The 25,300-nt window shown below is 36.5% G+C and overlaps 1 protein-coding gene and 1 long non-coding RNA gene across 2 annotated transcripts in view; one reads left to right on the plus strand and one right to left on the minus strand.

The window, feature by feature from the left end:
* Positions 1–9,900, plus strand: part of SCN1A (sodium voltage-gated channel alpha subunit 1) — a 141,637-nt gene extending 131,737 nt beyond the window's left edge. Inside the window, exons 23-27 of the mRNA XM_081581222.1 lie at positions 705–758; positions 2,746–2,883; positions 4,724–4,828; positions 6,593–6,863; positions 8,694–9,900. Coding sequence (XP_081437348.1) covers positions 705–758; positions 2,746–2,883; positions 4,724–4,828; positions 6,593–6,863; positions 8,694–9,868 — 1,743 coding nt within the window. The 3' untranslated portion in view covers positions 9,869–9,900. The remainder of the gene's footprint in view (positions 1–704; positions 759–2,745; positions 2,884–4,723; positions 4,829–6,592; positions 6,864–8,693) is intronic.
* On the minus strand, positions 5,020–25,297 carry LOC145542431 (uncharacterized). Its single transcript, XR_014079850.1, has 4 exons — positions 25,218–25,297; positions 21,319–21,513; positions 8,740–8,919; positions 5,020–7,895 (listed from the first exon to the last, which is right to left on the minus strand). It is a non-coding gene; the product is annotated as an uncharacterized LOC145542431 (long non-coding RNA).
* Positions 25,298–25,300: the final 3 nt, after the last annotated feature.

The following is a 25,300-nucleotide window of genomic DNA, read 5'->3' on the forward strand; positions in this document are numbered from 1 at the left end:
AGATACAGATGCTAAAAGCTTTTTGCTAGACTTTCTGACTGTGGACCTGAGTGTTCAAAACTCATGTCCAGGTCCATAGTGTTCAAAACTCATGTTCTAGAACAAGTATCAAGTTACTATAAATTATTACACTTGGAATACCAAGTGTCTTCTGTACTATTTTCACTTTTCTCACCCAAATTAACTCACTCTCATCAAAAATTGCAGAGAAGAAAGTGGAAGATAGTATTATTTCTGATGTTACGCTTCAAAATTCTTAAAATGTTAGCTGCAACTGACTTTTTGGATACCTGTATGACCTTTAGAGTGTTACAATCAAGAGAAATTGTAAGCTTTCAGTCACTTTGATCACCTTGTAGATAGATTTTAGTCGATGTTCATCAGGTCTAAGACATAGTTGTTTTGCTGCTATGAACATTGCCAAATATGTTGGCATTTGTAAGACTTTCTAAAAGTATTCCACCAAATCTTGTCAGCTGGTTGTTAAGCAGGAAGATATATCAAAGGAAGATTCTATTCACTATATGGCCTAGAAATGAAGAGACTTACTGAGATATTGTTGGTCCAAAATCCATGTAAAATTTGTTTTGAGATGTCTTTTTAAAATGTTCCTTTTAAAGAAATGTATCAGTAAGGATATTTATTAAATATCGGGTCTGAATTACTTTTACCCCAAAATAAAACATGCATGTCCTTTTTAATAGGCCACATTTAAGGGATGGATGGATATAATGTATGCAGCAGTTGATTCCAGAAATGTAAGTATTCTTTACATTCTAAGTCTTTTCACAATATTGATTAGACGTTAAAAATAATTTAACAGAGCATAGCAGCTAAATGGAATGATTTTACAATGACTTTTTCAAAAGAAAAAGTATGATTCAATACTTTTGAATACTTTTGAGTATGATTAAATACTCAAGTATAGCAGTAGCATGCATGCACATAGCCGTATTTATCAGAAATCTTACTAAGATATATCAAAACAGAAGTGCAACTAAAGTAACACAGTCATATATTTGACAACTAACAAATATCCTTCTATTGACTATTTTTCTATTTTGTTTCCTTTCAATCTATCAATTACATACTCATTAATAATTTTGGCATGATAAAAAAAATGTGAAGAAATGTATCATTGCCATCCATAGTTTACCCTCCATATTGGACAAGTTAAGGATATTGTCTAGGCAGTGTAAGATTTCTGTAACAGTCACTTTAAAATCCATTCCTTTGTGATGATACACTGTGCTCAGTCATTTCAGTCATGTCTGACTCTTTGTGACCCTATGGACTGTAGCCTACCAGGCTCCTCTGTCCATGGGATTCTCCAGGCAAGAATACTGGAGTGGTTGCCCTTCTCTTCTCCAGGGGATCTTCCTGACTCAGGAAATGAACCTGTGTCTCCTGTGTTGCAGGCGGATTATTTACCACTGAGCCATCTGGGAAGTGCCCTTTATATGATCCACAAATTTACTGGAGCCTTTACAGATACTGTTATCATTTCTGTGATCAACAGTTTCCTTTAAGTTTCTATCCCCTAAGACCTACTTTTTGATTTCTCCTACTATAGCCTTTTTTAGACTTCAAGAAGAGAATTAAAATCCATGCTCATTCCAAATCTGCTCTTCAAATTTTGTACAATTTAGTAATTTCTCTCTATCTTTCCATTCTTAGATCCCATCTGTTTAGTCTATAATCATGATGGATGACTTTTGCCCCCGTAATCTTTAAACTGACCTAAGAAGCTCCCTTTTATCTTTCGTGATGTACATTTTCCATAAATGACTCTAGTTTTGTGTTGAGTACCTTCTTGATATCCTCCAGAGTTATTTTACTTTGTTATTATTTTGTTTTGTGTGTTTGGTTGGTTTTTAACTCTAATATCTTTAGGAGGACATGAATATATTAGGGCACTGTCTTATAGTGACTCCTTTATGTCTTCATTACATGCTAAGTAAAAGCTCAAATGCTTATTTCTCATGAGTACATTCTAGAGATTAAATTTAGCAGATGGCATGTCCAGTTGGATGCTAAGTCCCCTTCAGTCAGATCTAACTCTTTGCAATCCTATGGACTGTAGCCCACCAGGCTCCTCTGTCTGTGGGATTTTTCAGGCAAGAATACTGGAGTGGGTTGCCATGCCCACCTCCAGGGGATCTTCCCAGCCCAGGGATCGAACCCAAGTCTTTAACATCTCCTGCATCAGCAGGCAGGCTCCTTTCCACTAGTGCCAGTTAATGTCCACTTAATCTGAAAAAATCAGTGACTGTTACACTGTTATAGGCAGGGTCAAACATCTAAATAAATAAATAACTCAATTCTTGTTTGCTAAATAAATTCACACATCAGGAAAGATTATTTCTAAACATAGTCTACACATACTTATTGATGTAAAATGTTTTCACTATTAATTTTTAAATTATCAAAATGCAGTATGTTAAAAATTGCCAAATTTAGTATACTACTGTCCAAATGGCAAGATATTGGTTGTATTTGTAGTTAGAAAAAAAATAATTTCTAAATCATTGTGTGGTATTTTTTACATAACACCTCATTTTTCACTTAAAAAATTATCCTAAAGGCTAATATCAGAGATTATTTTTAGAAGTAGCTGATTTAGAGGAAATAAAAGTACTGCTTAACTATTACTAAAAATTTTCTTATCTATTCTCATGAAAAGCCAACAATGACTTCCAGAATCAAATGTATTATAATGTCTTAAAAAATATTCTCCTTTGGTAGGTGGAACTCCAGCCTAAGTATGAGGAAAGTCTATACATGTATCTTTACTTTGTTATTTTCATCATCTTTGGGTCCTTCTTCACCTTGAACCTGTTCATTGGTGTCATCATAGATAATTTCAACCAGCAAAAAAAGAAGATAAGTATTTCTAATATTTTCTCTCCCACCAAGATAATAAATCATTTGGAGGGCTTTCAATACCAAATGAGTACTTTAACTCAGAAACCAAATGGGATTATATATTATAATCTATTTTTTGCACGCTTCCTCCCTGCCATTCACTGCCCATGTCTTTGCCAGGAATGACTGTGTTCCATATTTCCGTGCATAGGCTTACAAAATCTCCTCTTTAAATAAACAAACAAACAAACAAACAAACTTCAGGGACCACATTTTCTCTTTTGAAAAAAAAAATAACTAAAAAACAACTGGAAGAGAACCCAGACATATACCTCTTTCCCAGACTCAGCTTATTGTTTTATCCCTATGTCATCCCCCCTTAAAATATATTGTCCAACAAAAACCTTTAGAATGCAACAAATTATACATGAGATGTAAGCTTCTTCTGGTGCTTCTTTTCACACTTTAAAATTCTTTATTGGCTCCTTTCATTCCCCCTGATATTAATTATAAGCTATCAGTTCTAGCTTTGAATTCAAAGTTCTTTATTAATTAGTATCATTTATAAAGCCCACTTATTATCCTAATTATATATGTACATTATCATCAAATAGAAAGTAAAGAGATATCTTTACTCAGAAATAACAATTATTCACATTTTGTTTTCTGTATAAACTTTTTCTACACACATTCTTATTACTGAAATTATTTTATCTATAATTATTTTTGACAACATATATATGTCCCTTTTTGATCCTTCATATATACATTATCATAATTTATTTAACCATTTCCAAGTAGACTGATGATATAGGTTATTTTTAACCTTTAAGGATTAAATAGTGCCTGGGCAAAACTCTTTGTGCCAAAAAAACTGGAGCCTTCAACGATTTCTTTAAGATAAATTCTCAGAGTAAAATGTTTTGCCTTCCTACTCATACTACCAATAACAGCATATGGCTGGGCTCAGGTCACCACTGATTCACTAGCATCAAACGTTCTCTCTGTTTTTTGATACTTGGTATTTGATATGTGAAAATTGTATTTAGTTTTCATTTTCATGTCTTTTATTATTAGTAGGTGTGAATATGTTTTCAAGGGCTTTTTTTTGCCGTTTATATGTCTTCCTTCATGTACTGATCCTTCATCTCATTTGTTCAGTCTGTTTTCCTATTATATAATTGCTTTCGTTGTATGAGGCTCTTTCACTATAGAACATGTCCTCCTTTGTTATTACTAATATTACTCTGTCATCATTATCAAGCTATTTCATTTCACTTATTAGCCTGAATTCCAATTGTCTGTAACTACTGGCCTGTCACGTATCTGCCATACTTATGATTTTGACTTTTCCCCTAACTCTTCTACCAACTCCCCCAGTTTCCTCTCTAGCCTTTTGCTCCAATTCTTGGCAGAGTGACAGTGGCTTTTTATGAGTAACTCTAAACCATCATGCAGTATACCTACTTTAACTCTTTGCTACATATGAATAAGAAAATCATTGTCTGAAAATTCTGAAAGACAGTGTGTCTAGGGTAAGGAACCAAGTATTTAGTGACTCAGTGAACCAAATAGTACTACTTCCTGAGTTTACAGTCTTGGGTAAAATACTTAACCTCTCAGTTTGTGGAATTGTTTTCCTCCATAAAATAATGATAAAAATCATAAAGTCAATTTTGGATGATTGAAATAAACAAGATTATAGTATCTAAAACTAGTTTTAATTTTTCAATTTAAAATCCTAGGCAAATAATGCTAATTGGTTGAATTTTGTTTCCTTTTTTAAAGGTCCCTAAGTTTAACATTGAAAGAAGGAAGGTACACAGTTTTAACCAGTTTCTATTTTTCTTTTCTATACTTTGGAGGTCAAGACATCTTTATGACAGAAGAACAGAAGAAATACTATAATGCAATGAAAAAATTAGGATCAAAAAAGCCACAAAAGCCTATACCTCGGCCAGGAGTAAGAAATACCAAATGATATGGGGGAAAATGTGCAAAAACAAAAATTTGCCTGTTTTTTCTTACAGAAGAGATAGCAGCTAACATTTCTAGCAGCAAAGATTTCTCCCACTTTTAGAGCACCATTAATTCATACATTTTATGGTAATGGTAAAATAATTTTTTATAGGAAGAGGCCAAAAGGAAAAAGAGGAAACAGAAAATGTACCTTTATTGTCAAGTCAATTAGAATTATACAACTAGAAATGAAAAGGCAAAAGACACATAGGCAGTGTTATGTGCACAAGACAGTTGATCATGTAACTCAAGAGTAGTTGCTGAGTAATGTATATAGAGGAGTAAATCTTTGATAGGGTTCAGAAACAGCTTCCTGATAGATAAACAAGTTGATGAACTGTTAAGTGAAATAATACCTGGCTTCCATTTTATTTTTCATTAGAGGTACCAAGTATTTTGGAGATGAAAAGACTTCTAGTATCTAATATTCATATATATGGCTATAAAGTTAGAAATTACTAATGTCTACAGAAGTCAGAGCCAATAAGTACAATTCATGATGATAAGAAACAGGTGTCATGTTTCCATGACAACCAATGAAACTGCTGTGAAATAGAGAGCCTTATCCCACATTGTGTTGATTTTCATGATGATGACATGTGAGGTAAAAGCAACTCCTGGGGTGTACCGGGGAATAAAATGTTAATGAACATTCATATTCATATTGTGCTAGCCCACATTTACTTTATTGAGAATGATGAAAAACATATGCTGTCCTCTGTGAAGGCTTAACACTGAAAGTAGAAATGAGTCAATTGTGTGTAGGAAAAATGTAAGACGGACGATATCCTCAAAGTTCCTCAGTGGCCTAGGGAAGTGGGTCAGACAATGAAAGTGAAGTGAAAGTGAAAGTCCCTCCTTCATATCTGATTCTTTGCAACACTATGGACTATACAGTCCATGGAATTCTCTATGCAAGAATACTGGAGTGGGTAGCCTTTCCCTTCTTCAGGGATCTTCCTAACCCAGGGATCGAACCCAGGTATCCCACATTGCAGGTGGATTCTTTACCGGCTGAGCCACAAGGGAAGCCCAAGTGGGTCAGACAATGGCCTGCAATGAATGCCAGTGGCAAAATCACAGACCAGTGAAAAGCGCTATGAATTTTTGACATCAAAGCATAAGGAATGTCTTCCAGTTTGATTATCCCTGTGTAGACTCAGCATTCTGTGTGTGTGACAATATCAGCAAAGACTGGTGGAAGAACATCAATATTGCCACACAAGGACTTTAAACGCATAATGTTATAGCTGTGTCATGGAAATCCCAAGTTCCCTATAACAATTTTTTGAGAACAAGTCTAGTGGATTGTTAATAGATATTATATTTTGAAACTGCTGTATGGTCCAACTAATCATGGGAAATTCTAGTATAAAAAAATTAGCAGATTTCTTAACCTCTCATAGTCTTAATATATTCTCATGCATTTTGGGCCTCTCAGAGTAGTGTATAATAGTATGCAGTGTGTCTTATCAGAAGTCCCTTTTTGACAAGGGATTGTTATTCTGTGGAATATATTTTGATAAATAGTAATTTGAGTAACTAACTTTAAAAACTTAAATGTGATACAAACCATCTTTCACGAAATTCAAAGCCAGTGGTTCTTAGGTACAATCCTAGACAGTCAGTACAGAAATTACTTATATAGAAGTTCATGTGTAGAGGGAAACTCCTCTGTTTCCCTAAAAGCTTTTCTGTTTCTCTACAGAACAAATTCCAAGGAATGGTCTTTGACTTCGTCACCAGACAAGTTTTTGACATCAGCATCATGATCCTTATCTGTCTCAACATGGTCACCATGATGGTGGAGACTGATGACCAGAGTGACTATGTGACGAGCATTTTGTCCCGCATCAACCTGGTGTTCATTGTGCTGTTCACCGGAGAGTGTGTGCTGAAGCTCATCTCCCTCCGCCATTACTATTTTACCATAGGCTGGAATATCTTCGATTTTGTGGTGGTCATTCTCTCCATAGTAGGTAAGAAGTATTTCAAGCCTTTTAGCTCAATAAAAGTAAAAGAGCGATCACATTTAATTTAGATGTCATCTGATCACTCAGAGAAAACCACTGTGAAAATTCTGATGTTTTTCATTCAGATGTGTTTGTCTTTCTTACAAAATTAAGCTCCTGCTGTACATGGAATATTGTATCCTGTTCTATCCATTTTAGACTAGGTGTATTATTTGTCAATATAGTAAGGTCTCATTCATTTGAACTAGAAATGTGCTATTAACTAAATGTGCTATTAAGATTGAAATGTCTTTGATATGCTGAGGTTGAATAGTCTATACAATATGTAAATGACTGTTGAAAAAAGGGCTAGAAATTTAGTCTGATACTCAGGAGAGACAGTACATCAGAGACATAGAGTCACTGGCATATAGATAAGAGTGGAAGCTGGTACTAACAAGGAAGAGTATAGAGTGAAAGAGAGTAAAGCTAAGAACAAAATGTCAGTGAAAATGGTAGGTTCTTTAATACAGAGTATCACAGATTTCCTAGATTACCTTGAAATGTATAATAATGATGCACAAAAGAAGTGATTTGGGATGGAACATCATTTCATCAGTCATACACTTCAAAGCCTGGTCACATGAGCAATAACTCATCTAATTGAAGATACAACTCCAGCCTCTGTGAAGTAAAGAGGTCTGTCTGTGGGCCTAAAATATCCATTTTTTTTCCTAAAGCAGATGATATGATTGAGTAAATATTTTACCATCCAATATGGGGCACCTCTGTTGGGCAGATTTTTATGTCATTCCCCCCTCTGAAGAAGTTGATCTTTTATCCAACTTATATGTTGTATATACCCTTTGATTCCCACAGCATTCTGTGGTGTAATTAGTTGTGGATAGGGTGCTTAGTTGTATTCACCTCTCTTTCTTTCTCTCTCTTTCCCTCTCTCATACACACACAAACATGCTTACTTACTCTTGACAAAATGAGATAGTGTAATTCAAAGATACTTGGTTTCTTGAGCTCCTCTTCAGCTCAGTCATTATTTCACTATTTTGAAGGTAAATGGAGAAAGCTTTAAGTAAGAGGGCTAAGACACAGATGTAGGAAACCAGAAAAAGCATCAGCTTAAATCCTTTTAGAAATGCACCAGATCGTGTATAAATATATACATCTACATATGAATATTATAGTGGAAGCTTAGGAAAGCATCATGTTCATGGAAAGATGAAAATAGTATTAAAAACTACAGATATGTTTATATGGGGAAGGACTGAATACAGGTTATATGATTTAGTGTTTCAGAAAAAATCATTGTGTTCACTGTATTTTTATAAATGTTTACGTATACTATCAGCTACTGCTCTTCAGACAGACTTGAATTTTTAACTTGCTTTTTTAGATTCAGTCTTTGGACTTTCTGTAAGCTAAATCTAGTCTATAAATACCCCTCAAAGATAAAATGTACTACAAAATCCATACTGAATTGAATACTATCTTAGTCACCTTGGCGTTTCTCAGGTGGTGCAGTGGTAAAGAATCCTCCTGCCAATGCAGGAGATACAAGAAATGTGGGTTCAATCCCTGGGTTGGGAAGACCCTGTGGAGGAGGAAATGGCAACCCACACCAGTATTCTTGCCTGGAGAATCCCATAGACAGAGAAGCCTGGCATGTTACAGTCCATGGGGTTGCAAAGAGCTGGACGTGACTGAGTGACTAACACTTTCACTACACTTTTCAACTGAATTTTAGTACTCTGAAATTTACGTGTGAGCTTTAACAAAATTTGAGTATTAATTTAATGGATAACTTCTTCACTGGTTGGTACCCTCATCTTTTGTCCATAGGTATGTTTCTGGCTGAGCTGATAGAGAAATATTTTGTGTCCCCTACCTTGTTCCGAGTGATCCGTCTTGCCAGGATTGGGCGAATCCTGCGTCTGATCAAAGGGGCTAAGGGGATCCGCACGCTGCTCTTTGCTTTGATGATGTCCCTTCCTGCGTTGTTTAACATCGGCCTCTTGCTCTTCCTGGTCATGTTCATCTATGCCATCTTTGGAATGTCCAACTTCGCCTATGTTAAGAGGGAGGTTGGAATTGATGACATGTTTAACTTTGAGACCTTTGGCAACAGCATGATCTGCCTGTTCCAGATTACCACCTCTGCTGGATGGGATGGATTGCTAGCACCTATCCTCAACAGTAAACCACCCGATTGTGACCCTAATAAAGTTAACCCTGGCAGCTCAGTTAAAGGAGACTGTGGGAACCCATCTGTTGGGATTTTCTTCTTCGTCAGTTACATCATTATATCATTTCTGGTCGTAGTGAACATGTATATCGCTGTCATCCTGGAGAACTTCAGTGTTGCTACTGAAGAAAGTGCAGAGCCCCTGAGTGAGGATGACTTTGAGATGTTCTACGAGGTTTGGGAGAAGTTTGATCCAGATGCCACCCAGTTCATGGAATTTGAAAAGCTATCTCAGTTTGCAGCTGCTCTGGAACCACCGCTCAATTTGCCACAACCAAACAAACTCCAGCTCATTGCCATGGATTTGCCCATGGTAAGTGGTGATCGAATCCACTGCCTTGACATCTTATTTGCTTTTACGAAGCGGGTTCTGGGGGAGAGTGGAGAGATGGATGCCCTTCGAATCCAGATGGAAGAGAGATTCATGGCCTCCAACCCATCGAAGGTCTCCTATCAGCCAATAACTACGACTTTAAAACGAAAACAAGAGGAAGTGTCTGCTGTTATTATTCAGCGTGCATACAGGCGCCACCTTTTAAAGCGAACTGTAAAACAGGCATCATTTACATACAACAAAAATAAAATCAAAGGTGGGGCTAATCTTCTTGTAAAAGAAGACATAATTGACAGAATAAATGAAAACTCAGTTACAGAAAAAACAGATCTGACCATGTCCACAGCAGCTTGTCCACCCTCCTATGATCGGGTAACAAAACCAATTGTGGAAAAGCATGAGCAAGAAGGCAAAGATGAAAAAGCTAAAGGGAAATAAACACAAATAAATAAAAATCACTGGGTGACAAATTGTTTACAGCCTGTGAAGGTGATGTATTTTTGTCAACAGGACTCCTTTAGGAGGTCAATGCCAAACTGACTGTTTTTACACAAATTTACTTAAGGTCAGTGCCTACAATCAGACAGTGACCCCTTGTTGGAAAACTGACTGCTTAAAAGGGAGATGACCTTGACAGGAGGTTACTGTTCTCACTACCAGCTGACACTGCTGAAGACAAGAGATAAAATGGCTACGTAGACTGTAGGGACCAGTTCAAGGGGTGCAAACCTATAATTCGGGGGTTGTTTAACACGAAAACACTGTAGTGTAGTAATTGTATCCACTCTTTGCATTTCGACTGCCACATTTGTCACGTTTTTACAAAATCTGTTAGTGGATTCATCTTTTTTTTAGTCCATATGTTGTTTATTATATGTGACTATTTTTGTAAATGGGGTTTCTGTTGGGAAACAGATTAAAGGACCTCTTTAACAGGTATGCCACTGGGGGTTATGGCAATCACATGGCCCTCCCATCTGCACAAAGACATGGTTTGCATGAGGGCATGCTACACTTAGAGATCATGCATGAAAAAAGTCACAAGGAACACAATGAGCTCTTAAATTCCACCTATGTTTGGGGGGGGGGCAGTAATTAGGTGATAATTGGAGGTGCTTTGCTGATCTTGTTTTGTCAGATCCAACCCCTAGACCAAGTATGTCATTTTAGGGGGATAGCCCATTAACTCTTAGCAGGTGCAAACTTCACTCAAATGTCAGGAATCTTAAGTGTTACATTTCTGTTTATTGTATTTAAAAAATACTGAATAATGAGTATTGCTTCTCCCTTAAAGACAGAATTGACCAAAAGAACCCTTTATAAATTTCTGCTTAATCCTGCACTTTGTTTAGCCATCTTCAGCTCAGTAAGGTTGACAATGTATATGTTAATGAAATGCTATTTATTATGTAAATAGTCATTTTACCCTGTGGTGCACGTTTGAGCAAACAAATAATGACCTAAGCACAGTATTTATTGCATCAAATATGTACCACAAGAAATGTAGAGTGCAAGCTTTACACAGGTAATATAATGTATTCTGTACCATTATAGATAGTTTGGATGCTATGAATGCATGTTTCTATTACCATGCTGCTGTATCTGGTTTCTCCCACTGCTCAGAATCTCATTTATGAGAAACCATATGTCACTGGTAAAGTCAAAGATATTGTTCAACAGATCTCATTTATTTAAGTCATTAAGCAATAGTTTGCAGCACTTTAACAGCTTTTTGGTTATTTTTAAATTCTAAGTGGATAACATATGGTGTATAGCCCGACTGTACAGACGTGTTTAAAAAAAACACTGCTTAACCTGTTTAAATGTGTTTAGAATTTTATGAGAAAATATAAATACTGTAAAAAGTCATTTTATTTTATTTTTCAGCATTATGTACATAAATATGAAGAGGAAATTATCTTAAGATTGGTATCACAATCACTTTCTTACTTTCTGTCCATAGTAATTTTTCATGGAAGAAATTTGCTAAATAAGAAATGAACACAAGACTGGGTAGTTGTAGATTTCTGCTTTTCTATTACATTTGCTACTTTTAGATTATTTCATAATTTTAAGGGGCAAACATAGATTCACAACTGACACCAAATTATGCTTTGCAATTGGAAAAAAGGTATAAATTTTTATTTACATTTTTGGTAGTGCCTATACTAACTGATTGAAGGTAGCGTTTATTCTTCATTTGTGTCTTTCTTTTCTAACTTCTGTTTATGTTTCTATTTCTTTGCAGTCATGCTGCTCTAGATTGCTCTAAATATAACGTGGGTTTCACAACTTTTTTTCCCAACAAGAACAGAGAGTAGTGAACTTATGTAGTCAATTACATCAGGATATTTTGTGTTTCTTACAGAAGCAAACTATAGGCACCTCTTTTTCTTAAAACTACTTAGAATACTTAAACTGTATTCGTGAACTGCATGCTGGAAAATGCTACTATTACCCTAAATGATGCTAACCAACATTAAAAATGTGCAAAACTAATAAAGATTACATTTTTTATTTCATTGTTTGCCCAGTTACTTTTGGTTAACCATGTTGTATAACAAGATAAGTTTTATTCTACAGATTGTGGGAGAAGGGGAGCCACACACACACATATACACACACACATGTCCATCCAGGCTGAGAGCAAGAAAACTTGGGGTAAGAATGAGACTGGAGGGAGTGGCCTACCAGGGACTACAAGCAGCAGATTATAAACTGGAGGCTCCAGCAGAACAAGAAGCAAGGGTGGATGGCCACTTAAGGTACAAAGAAAACCCCTCAAAACCTATTAAAATATTAGAAGTTGTTATGTGTGAGTGGGACCTCTTGTTTGCTCCTCCAGAACCATTCTTCTTGCTCCTCCATCACGCTCGGTGTTAGGGTGAATTTGTAAATTGAAGCAACAGGTTCTCTTACCCTCTAGGTCGCAATTGGTTTGGCCAAACGGAAACCCCAACAGGAAAACACCATCAGGAAAGCAGGAAAATGGAGATACTGGGTGTTTATATCCCAGTGTCATCTTTGCTAGGTTGCTCTGGGTTGGCAATGCTGCCTTCATCAACAAGGTCATACTTCCAGTCAGACAGCCCCTCCTACAATGAGAGCTACTTTGTTGAGGGGCTGGTCATCACTCTCTGCCTTACTCCCTTAGACCTGCGCCCCTTTACCTTGCTGACACATTTTTAAATGGCCCCTTCATGAAAACCGTCTCTCTTGCCCCATTTCAGTGTGCCATCTGTCTCTTACCTGGATGAAACAGTGATTAAAATAGCTTGTGAAAGTGGGCAACAGGCAAAGATTTGCCTTGGGTCAGCTTGGAGGCTTAATCTAACCAGCATTAGTAGACAGAGAAAGAGGAACTGCGGAAACTACGGTCAGGTCAAACACAGATTTCACAGACATCATGAAGCAGTTACTAGAGTGCTCCAAACAATAAAAGTGACAGCTGAAGAAACATCTAAATATATGAGAAAAGAGAAGCCTCTTTTGTTATCAGATTTGCACAATGTCAGTTATGAAGTCTGAAAGGAACGTGACCTTGATGAGAAGAGGAGCAGTCACACACAGTGCTTTTCCCTATTCTTCAGCTTTCTGACTTGGTCTCTTCATGACATCATTGCTCTAAAGCACCAGGACAACTAATTCTGAAAAGAGTTGCCCATTTCTAATCAACAAAAATAAGGATTATAGCATAATCCCTACAGATTTTTTTAATATTCCACATTCACACCAGTACTCACTGGTACCTTTTCAAATACAAAGCAAATTGGTGAAACATAATCATATAAATCACCATAGTCATTTTGGTATTATTTTTACATAGTGAAAGATAGTAACAGATTATAACCCATTGAATAAAATAAGAATTCACAAGTATGTACTAACATAAATGGAAAAAGGGAAAAGCTGTTCCTCACAGTTGAACATTAACTAACAAATGTAGAAGTAATGAAGATAGAAAATTACCACTTGGCAACCATCATAAAGGCATTCATGCAAGAAGAATCAATGAATACTAAAACTCATGGGTGAAAGTTTGACAAGGAATAGGACATTTACATTTTCTCAAAGTATTTTCTTCTGTATTAAAAAATTTTTTTAATAAAGCTTACAGTGGAGACACCTAGAAAACACTATCTTCATCATTTATGGGACAATTCCGAAGAAGACATCACTTCTTGGTATCCAGTCAAAATGGCATAACCAAAATTTAATCATAAGGAAAATTGAGGACATTCTATGAAATGACTGAACTCTTCAGAAATGTCATGAAAAGCAAAGACAGGCTAAGGAACAACTTGAGGTTGAAGAGTTATGAAAACTAAATACAATGTGATTCTGGATTGAATACTGGACTGGAAAAATAGTAATAATTATGGATGTTACTGGGAATACTGACTAAATTTGAATATGGACTCTTAATTAAGTACTAGTATTATAAAAGTATTTTAGTTTCCTTAATTTTATAAAGTCTAATATTACATAATTATGGGTAATATCCTTACTCTCAGAAAATGCACATTCAAGTATTTGGGGATGAGTGGGATGAGGTCTGCCACTCACTTTTGAGTGGGATTGAAGGACAATTAAAGGACTTCCCTGGTGACTCAGATGGTAAAAATTTCTAGCTGCAATGCGGGAGACCCGGGTTCAAGTTGATCTCCTGGAGAAGGAAATGGCAACCCACACCAGTATTCTTGCCTGGAGAATTCCACAGACAGAGGAGCCTGGTGAGCTACAGTCCATTGAGTGACAAAGAGTTGGACATGACTGAGAGACTAACACAGAAAGGGCAATGAATTATATGTGTATATGTGTGTATGTAAACGTTGATATAGATATATGTGTGTGTGTCTTCAAGGAAGTGAAGATTTTTTTGTTGCTCTTGTGTTACTGCAGTATGTATGTGTGTGTGTGTGTGTGTGTATTCACTTTATCACCTGTTTTTCTGTGTCCTGGAATTTACGATTCTACTCTTAAAATTAGATATACTATTTCTAATTACTTCAAAGAACACTGCATTTTAATTACTATTGTTTTCCAGAAGTTGTGTTTTTGAAGAGACATATGATTACATTCCTTATCCTTTGTGGTAACCCTTATGTTACTAAAAATAAGAATATTTTTAGGAGAGATCTGTGGCATAATGGTTAAGACTCCAGAATTTGAAGCTAGATCTATTAAATTGGAAACTTGTGATCTAAACTCCGGTAATTCTGCCTGTATTGTAACAGAAGGTGTCTTATTGGCTATATAAACTGGGGTCCAGACATTTTAAGTTCCAACCAATAACCCCAAATACAGCTCTACAGGCCAGCACCCACATGACAAGTATTTCACATGCCACAGTTAACCTTGGAAATTACAAATGATGTGATAAATATTTATTTATGAATAAATATTTATTTATAAACATATTCAATTTAAAGAACTTTACTGTAAAAATGTGCCTTTTTAATATTTTATTTCCAAAGACTAAAAACATTTTATGTTAAAATGCTTTTTTGAAATGATGGTGAGAATAAATGATAGTGGGTTGTTTTAATATTTTATTTAGCTAAATTAAAAATTGTCAACCCTGTGTTGGTCCTCCCATTAGTATACTGATGCAGCAAATCAAGAGTCTAGGAACCAGTGGGATAGACAATGAGTACTCAACCTCATAAGCTTGTATGTTCATATGTGTGTAACAAAAAGTTTGGATGCTAGAACTATACAAACTATATTAAAGTCTGCAAATTTGTCCTATAATTGTTTATTCTACCACATGTGGACTAAATTTCATACTATTATGTAAGAAGATGAATGCTTCTTAGTCAACTATGAATGTATTGAAATGTTCATAATCAAAATATTATTGCTTTAATCATGTACAATAGCACTTATAGTACTGTCCTTCCTGGAACATGGGAATATTCTCCTCAATTGTCGATTAACACTGATTCAATCAGTGTGGCAGCAAAGGCAATGGAGAAGAAAAATATTCTGGACAATCGAGTAGTGTTGGGGAAATTGCATCACCAAGAAATTCTTGACATCAGTAATAGATAATCCACAATGTCAACTGAGTACTCAGTGTTGAGTTATTGCCCTCTCTTGTGTCTTTATTCTCTCCTTTTGATTGCTTCTTTCTGTCCAACTTTGCACTTTCAAAATTGTCTTTTCTAATCTTGAAAAAGAACTTTTCTCAACCCTGATGCATTTTTTCTCACTGTTCATATCTCATTCCTTTTAAAAAAGATATATTTTAAATTCAGGGTTCTATACTCAACTCTTTCACTCGGTTAAAATTAAATGAAATATAGGTCCCAATGATATCGATGAGAAAATTTGGCTGTGACTATTCTTCTTATTGACATAAGCACATGGAGTATTCAAAATGCTATGCTGGTCATTATCCTTCTCAATAACACTATGAAGAAAAGACTGGAAAATACAAAAGGTGAAGATAGGAAGAAAGAACATTATCCATGTGGAACAGAACTGTATATACTATATTTCTGGTTATCATGAATTATCTCTTTATGTAATGTTTACTTAGAAGAGCAAGATGGTCACAGAACTGTTCAATTGTTAACTGCAGCATTTTGTTTGTCTTCCAGGAATGTAGTCTTTATTTATCATGGTGTGGAGACCAGAAAGTTCTTAAAATAAATTTATAGAAAATTACATTTTAAGTATAAATTCTTCATTAAAAATATGCTGTTATAGGAAATTCAATTTATTTTCTGAGCTTTCATGAATTCACTACCCCATGTTTAACTTGCCACAGTGTGGTGAGTGTTAGAGAACATTAAGATACAAGTTTTATCTTTCTTCTTCAAGCTGTTTGAAATACATTGAGACTCTAACATGGCAGCCTATTTCAGTATTCTTGCCTGGAAAATCTTATGGACTAGGAGACTGGTGGGCTACAGTCCATGGGGTTGCAAGTGTCGGACACGACTTAGCAACTAAACCGCAACAGATTCAAATATCAAACCAATGTTGAATCTTTTTCTTACAAAGCACCTTCTCATTCTCTTCAATGCTCTCAAATCTGGTTCTACCTCCAACCAGTCTATAGTTACTAAAATTCAGTTATCTTTATTCAGTCTTTATCCTATCTTTTATAGATTTTTAGAATTTGATGAAGATGGTCATCACCACCTCCTTCACTGAATTGCATCTTCCCTTGCCTTCCATAAAAACTAAGCTTTTCTAGGTCTCTTCTTTCTTTAGGATCTTTGTCTTCCCTGTTTATTTTTTTCCCTCTCCTATCAGATTTCTTCTGCAGCATCAGCCTCTTTTTTTGAGTTGCAATTCTAACTTTCTGTTGGTCTTTTATACTTGAATATTTGTCTATCATCTTCAACTTCATACATCCAAAACTTTTTTGACCGTGTTCTATTCCTCTCAACCACCAGGAAAACTAGCCAGAAGTCAACCTGCTTTCTCAGTCTGTTACTGTTTGGGGGTCTTCCTTCAGGCTCAGCAAAAGTAAGTACAAATTACAGAATACATAGAGGAATGGGTGAGTAACTCTACAACCTTGGACTAGAGGGTTGGAAGGAGGATTCAGGGACAGTTATAACTGTAAACTCTGACCTGGATTTGAAGAACGAGAAGGGTGGGGCAGTTCAGATAGCAGAAATATTATAGAATAGTGGTCAAAATGTGTGTTCTGCAGATTACCGAAAAGCAGGGTCATAATATGAGAAGTTGCTGGAAGAATGCAGGTAAGCAATGATGGGACACAAACCTTGACTGCTTCCTCATCTGTCTTTCTACCTCTGAAACCAAACCCATCCTTCAGGATTCAGTGACATTTTCCTTGTGTCTTATTACTGGAAGAGAATTTTCTCTCCTGTGAACTTCTATGGGATTTTGGTGTATATGTTTACACCTGGACAGTTTTGAGAGCAAAGGGAGAGACAATTAATAATTATGCTAAAGCAACAAGCATCAGTGAGGACTCTCCTGGGGAAAGCTTGGAGGATCACCTCCATGTTCCATTTGTATGGACTTAAACTGTCATGACACCGTGGTTTAAAATAGTTTTCTTCCTCTTATCACCCTTCTCCTCCACTTCTGCCATAAGAATACACAAATCAGAAAGTGTATGATTGGCAGAGATTGGCCTTAAATACCACTGTATCCTCTATAGTAACTTTTTACAGAGAAGGTGTTCCCTAGATATTTAGTAAATGGGCAAATTAGCTAATTTTTAGCACTGTTCTAAGCAGTTCTATTTTTGAAAGCATTATTTACCACTCTGCGATCTTTCCCTCTTATATGTTCTTTCACAGGGATATCATTATATGCAAAATATATAAAAGAATAAAACATCACAAAAGTTACCAATGAAAATTGGCCTTGGTATTTTATACTAATATTGGATTTATATAATAAATATTTAAACGGACATATATTACATCCATAAGAGAACGTATACTGTTTTTGTTGCTTATAAAGAAATAAATATAGATATGAGTGTAGTTATGCATATTTGTATATCCAGAAATGTTTACAAGGTATAAGAGTAAAAAATAGACTTTTGACTCTCTAGAACTCAAGGATTACATAATATCCACCTCGTTCTGTGCTATGATGGAACTATTGAGCTTGCCATTTAAAATTTAATCTCTAAAAGGAATTAGGGCTTCTTCTGGACCATGTTTATTCTTCAATATCATTTGGCCTGACTCTTATCTGCATTATTAATGTTCCTCGTTCACCAAGGATGGTGAAGAAATGTCTTATTCAGCAGTATTTCTTGCAGTCACAGAAAACACACGTTTCTAAAGGCAAACAGATTGTGCTTGTGATCAACCTCAGTCATCAATGCAGCCATTTGCCCTACTGCAGGAAAAATGTCTATTGAGTTATACTGACTGATATCCTCAAGTAGGTGCAACGCTAGAGCAAAATATACTAAGATTTCGATCCCATAAACGTGCATGGATATGGAAAATAGGATTTATGGAGAATGGCTAAATTATGTAGACAGATTTTTTTTTTCAGAGACAAGGAGAGTGAGGAAGGACTTCATTCAAATACAGCAGAGGTTGTCCTATTTGTAATATGCTATGATTTGCTAAAGTAAAACTCATTAGACAGTTAATTACATGAAGTTTAGTGTAAATCTAGTCAGGCACATCTTACAACTTTATGATTCTACTCTTCTTTCCCCACACCCAAGTCTAGGCATTTTATGGTGTTATCTCTGGACTATGCCTTAAATGGCCAAATCAATCCAAGGGTAACTTCAGTGTGGTGGGCTCCAAGTCTTTGGCCTATTAGATAACCTCTATTACCTTTCAGTAATCTTAGGACATTAAAAAAAAAAACAAAAACACCTCATCTAAAAGCCTACCAGGACAATAGTTAAAAATTTAGTTCTAAGTCTCATCTCAAATTAAATCAGAATCATCAGGAAAGGGCCTAAAAATGTCTATTGAATTGTGCTGTTAGAAAGAGGTAGAAGAAAGTTATAACAAGCTTCCCAGGAGGGTCTTATAAGCAGCAAGTCTGAGAAATCCTGTCTTAGTGTAAATGATTGGTAGCTGGGTAAGGTTCAGGCCTTTAGGAACTCATCATTAGTTGATTATAGTACTTAATTAATAAAATACTCAAAAGTCAGAATGGACACATCACCAAGTAGCATCTCTGAGTTACAGAGTGATTCAGTATGGTTGTGTTATTTATCTAGAGACTTCCCAGCAATCTGGGCTGAATAATGAGAACAAGGCAGCTTACATTTCAACCTATGTGATTTAGATTTACTAAAAGAAAAGGAGTTCTAACATTAGGGACACAATTAACTCATATAGGCCTTTGTAAAAAATTAGGGAAAAATTCCCTTTTCTCCTCTGGGGAAAACAACTCTGTGCTGGGACAAGGGATTCAGTAAATGAATTTCAACAGGTACTGTGTAGGAGCTTCTCCTTGAAAGGGTCACAGGACACTCTTGAATTTTTCATCTCTCAACATATCTTTCAGGACAAATAATTCTACAACCATAACATCTGTAAGGGGAGGAACCATGCCCATCCTACATGGTATGGAACAGTGCCTGTATTGAACTTTTTAAAAAGTTGAATAAATGAATAACCTACCACCTTGAATAGATATTGCAAGCTGCACTGAAAGCATCCTTCACAATATCTTGAAATTTAGGACCAACCACACAAAGCCAATAATACTTTTTTTTTTTTTTTTTTTGCAGGGAACCTAACACAATCAGCCTGTATGACAGTGTCATATTTCAGATAGTAGGAGCAGCATGACATACTATTATTATTCAAAAACAATGACTGCCAGAGAATGAAAATGGGGAGGTATGGCAAATACTATTAGCTCATCTGATGGTATTTAATTCTTATATATTCTATGAATGATATACAAAGAATGTAATTTAAATTATCTTTGAAAAATTATGTGTATATATATGTATAATATATTTTTTCACTGTTTTCACTATTGCATTGTAGGTGGATTCTTTATTGTCTGAGCTACCAGGGAAGTCCTTCACTAATTTTTATATGGGCATGGAACAAGAAATTTCTACCTCTTCTTTTAAATCTAGTAAAATTCAAAGCTGAGCATCAGTCCCACTGGATTGCCAGGAAATTAAATCTCATTCAATATTATAATCTTCTCTCCCAGGACTCATTCAGAATCCCAGAGGCTTATAGGGTGTTCAGAAAATGGGAAGTTCATCATAGCTTCTTAAGGGCAACCTTATTGGCCAAACTGGATCCCTGAGGTCAGTATTTTAGACTCAACTCTGCTGGGTACACCATGCAACCGTTTTTCTGAAGTTTTGCCTCCTTCTGGGTACACTGTCACAGAAGAGGGGGTGGGGCCCTAGGAATCACAGGACCCTATTGCTTTTGGGCCCTGTCCCAATTTCAAGGACAAACTCAAGTGTTGAGTTTTTGTAAACTCAGCACTTGACATTAGCATGTATTGCCTCCCTCTCTTGCCTTAGATACAATTCTCTGACTCCTCCTACCCACCAAGAAACCCAGACTCATGTCTTAAATAAACTTATTCCTCTACAGAAGACCCAAGAGATTTTAAAGTGCCATAAAATAGAATTTCCTGAAATGATGCAAATGACCTGTGTGCTGTCCCAATCCAGCAACCACTGGCCACCTGTGGCTACTGAGCATTTGAAATGTGGCTAGTGCAATTGATGAATCTAACTTGTAATTTTAGTTAACCATCATGTAAACGTAAACAGATTCATGTGGCTAGCAGCCACCTTTCTAAAGGCTTTTACTTCCACCCTGCTACAAAAATACGAATGGTCCAACCATCCACACAAATCAATGAGGATGGAAAATAGGAAGAGCAGTAGGATACAGCATCTCAGGAAAGTTCTGTGGTGGTGAGTAGAGGGGTGTTTACTGTGATGTTCAACTTTTCTGTATGTTTGAAAATCCTCAAAAATTTGTGGAAAAAATCCTACCATAAATTAACACCCAGTTATGCATGGATTTATGAGCAGGGATTTTGAGGGAGGAGCTCCAGACCTTTTATTCTTTTTCAGAATTTATTATTTACTTATTTGGCTATACACCGAGTTTTAGTTGCAGCACTCAGGATCTTTATTTACAGCATGTTAAGTCTTGGTTGCAGCATGTGGGATATTAGCTCCTGACCAGGGATCGAACCTACATTCCCTGTATTGGGAGCGGGGAGTCTTAGCCACTGGACCACCGGGGAAGTCCCTTGTTTTAATTCAACTGATTCAGACAAGTGATAGGGGTAATAAGGAGGGCCCAGTGCCTGAGAAACCAGGAGATGGATGTAAGGAGAGAGAAAATCTGGATACTTTGAGGTGAGAAAAATCATATATTAGCTGTTAGGGAAAGCAAAAGCTCTGCCTCCAGGCTTACCTCTGAATGGAAGCGTTCTCCTCCCCAGGGAGATGGAGGCAGTGTCTTTGGGGTGGAGGCAGTTTCACTGAGTCATTGTGAGGCTCCAATGAACTTCTGGCCTCATTTGTCACAGATAAAGAAATCAGGCTGGCAGAGGGAGAGGTTATTTAGGGCAAGCACGTCGGAATCACAAACTAGGAAGCAGCGGCAAACCTGTGGAGCAGAGGCATCACATGGTGGCTGTTAACACACAGACGCTGAAATTTATTCAGGGAGGGGAGAGACCAAGGGAAAGCTGAGAGAGGAGGATGAGTGAGAATTGGGTTTGATGTACCCAAAGAAGATCATGCTAGAGCATACCATCCTGCATAACCGAGTCGACTGGGCAGGCACAAAGCCGCTATTCGCTCCTTTATTTGTGCAAACTCAGCACTTGACTTTTAGCATATTTTGCCTCCAAGGATCGTTGGGACTGCTTGGAAACACTGCTATAAACAAAGTCCTCCAGAATGGGATTCTTAGAAAGCTAAAGCTGATTCTTCTCAACCTTAAGATAAATATTAGAACAGAGGTCCGGTTATCTCACATTCAGAAATAACGGAGTGTCTAGGAGGATGTGCAGTGTGAATTTGATGTTGAGGAAGATTTTTCAGAAGTGAGCTTGGACCTAACGGAGTAAAATCTAAAGCAATGCACTGTCTACCTAATGTCACACCAGGCAGAGGGAGAACGATTGCTATTCTTTGTTCTTATTCTATCAATCAGAAAAAGATTCTTTAAAGGAGAAGACAGATCGCATCTTGTCAAGCTATTCAGTATATCACAGTTATAAACATTTAAATAATTCATTGTTTCTATTTCAAAATACCAAACTCTTCTGAAATGTATTTTTCTGTTTTCTCTCTCCTAAATTTTGCATAGGTGAAATGTCAACATATAGTCAAGAACATCAAGAAAAAAAAATAACTCCTGGTAAATCTCTGTCATGGTATTTGAGTAGAAACATTTGTTACATCTGCTAGTTCAGGTGAGCCAGGAACAAATTTCTTAGCCATCAGTTATCTGAGCTTCTCAGGTATTTTAAAAGAAAAACAAAGTTATCATTCAGTAGTCTAAAAGAAGTTAATTGAAGGAGTTGAGTGGAAGGATTCCTTGGACTACAACAAGTGATGTGAGTTCACTTCATTCTTGGTATATTAATCCCTGTAACTGCACAGTTTAGTCTGTTTATTGCACTTACTAAAATAGCTATTAAAGCTGTCACTGCTTATAATTTTTCCATTTCCTTGTGTGAATATTTACTCAATGTCTGTCTACCTTTACTAGACTTTAAATTCTAGGAGAAGACAAGAATTTTATTCTCTATCACTGGTATTCATTAAACACTTGGTGAATGAATGCACGAATGATTAAGCAACACATTGTTAGAACTCAGATCACTTCCTCAACTTTCTCCATAATATCACTTAGCAAAGGAAATATGAAAGGCAAGTGCCTGATCATTAACATCATCTCCCTAATTTACTTAAATGAATAAAATTGGAGAATTTTAAAGGGATGAGTTATGACAAATTTAAAAGGATGAATTATGAGTTATCTTATTTTTTGCATCAGCAGACATCATGCTTCATGCACAATTCAAAAGAATGGTACTGTGTGTACTGTGCTATTTGGAGAAGAAAAGACCATTAGATACCACATGAAGTCTGGATCCTAATCTCAGAGAGGTAAGATGGCTTGCCCCATAGTTAGGTAAGGAGCTTTCCTGTAACTGTGCTACGAAGTTTTCTTATAAGTGTGCTACGAACTTTCACAAGGTGATTTTCAATTTTTGAAACATTTTGACATAATCTCATTTAGTCTACACACTAACAAAACAAATATTACAGTCCCATTCCCAATTATCCATTGCAAATGTATAAACTAAAGCAGAGAATAGTTAACAACTTTGCCCAAAATTGCAAAGTTATTAACTTTAAGGAATAGAGCCTTAACTCAGATTCAGCAGTTGTGACTTCAGTTAACTTCTAACTTTTCCATAGTGTCACCTCTGAGACTATGTGCCAGTTTATTTGGATCATACATATTTGCCCTCTACATTTTCTTGCTCAACTTTATAGTAAAATAGCCATAAGGGAAAACAAACACATTATCTCTTTATTATTCATAACTGCTTTGAAGGCTAGGTTGGGAGTAGAAAACTGGGGGGCTTTGGGTAGATTATTTCATATTTTGAGGCTTCATTTGTAAAACACAGAGACTGGATAATTGATTCTAAAGTTCTTTCCAGCTCCCAAGTTTAATAATGTTATATGTTTTTATCTTTTTTTAGTTTTTGCATACTTACCTTTACTTTTGTCTTCACCGTCTATTTTTGTTAAGCGTTTTCCTTTAATTTCTCAAATATATCATAAAATAATACAGATACAAGTGTATTGATGTAGGAATTGGGGAGAAGAAAGCCAAACAGAGGCACAACCAAAGGGCTTTAACAGTCCTATAAGATGTGCTTAATGCTTATGGAATCAATACTGTGCTCTGTGTTTGGAGAAGTTGAGAGTATAAGTAGTTAGAAGTTAAAGTTATTCAGTGACTACTATATACCTAACACTGCTGTGTTCATTAAATATTAACTCATTTAACCTTAACAGCATTCTGAGGTATTAGTCTCACTTTACAGCAGAAGCACAGGAAAGTTAAATACTTTGTCCAAGTAAACACCTAGGGAATGGTGGTATCAAAATTTGATTGCAGGGGTTCCCTGGTGGCTCAGTGGTAAAGAATCCACCTGCAGCACAGGGGGTGCAGGTTCGATCCCTGGGTTGGGAAGATCCGCTGGAGAGGGCATGGCAACCCACTTCAGTATTCTTGCCCAGAGAATCCCAAGGACAGAGGAGTCTGGCGGGCTACAGTCCATAGGGTTGCAAAGAGTCACACATGTCTGAAGCGACTTAGCACGCACAGGGACCAGGCTGATCCCCACTTTACTATACTGTGTGGCCATAAGGTACTCCCCATTCAGTAGAAAAGATTAAATGAACAAAAAATGCACCATAGCTATAATACAAAAGTATATATAAAAGTGTGTTAAGTCTTACAGAATACTACATGTTTTATGAATGGTTATAGAATGTCTATTATGTGTCAGGAACTTTTCATCTATTATTAGGTATTTAGTTTCTTTAGTAAATATGGAAAATTAAGCTCAGGAAATTAACCTTCCCAAGTCACGAAAATAATAGCACACCAGGGGTTTCATCTCAGGTCTAGGAGACCATGTTTTGCCACTGTATTATGCAGTCTCACACATTCAGTCAGTTATGGCAATTCTTAAAGGCTTCATAGAGAGTAAGAGTTGAGATGAATTCTGAAAAAAGAGTAGGCTTTTTTCAGATAGAGAAAGGGCTCTGAGCAAAGAAAGGGAAAGTATTCTCAGAAGGAATGGTTGTCCCACCTGCCTGGAATAAAGTGTTAGTCGCTCAGTCATGTCCCACTCTCTGTGACCCCATGGACTCTAGCCCACCAGGTTCCTCTGTCCATGGGATTCTCAGGCAAGAATCCTGGAGTGGGTGGCCATTCCCTTCTCCAGGGAATCTTCCTGACTCAGGGACTGAACCCAGGTCTCCCATATTGCAGGCAGATTCCTTACCATTTCAGCCACCAGGGAAGCCCATGTGAACAAAAGATCATGTGACCTTATGCAAGGAACAAGTTACCAGGAGTGTCAAAGCAAATTTCCAAAGTAGTTTTAATCCAAAAAACATTCATGGAGTGCCACACATGGTGATTGTGCTAAATACTTTAACCTTAGAACAAAATTGAATGAAGGGAATTTTATAAATTAAAATGGTCTAAGTGTGCAGCCTTCCAATGGTCTGACAGTCCAAGTTTAGACTTCAAAGATCTCAGAAAGGTACCTTGATCATCTGATCCTTTAACTGTAATCCTCAGAAATTTTCTTCCAGATGGACACTTTACTTGAGACTAAAAGCGTACAGTT

Source organism: Giraffa tippelskirchi, chromosome 3 (genome assembly GCF_054371585.1).
Source record: "Giraffa tippelskirchi isolate mGirTip1 chromosome 3, T2T-mGirTip1v1.2.pri, whole genome shotgun sequence".
In the NCBI taxonomy this organism is placed as follows: domain Eukaryota; kingdom Metazoa; phylum Chordata; class Mammalia; order Artiodactyla; family Giraffidae; genus Giraffa; species Giraffa tippelskirchi.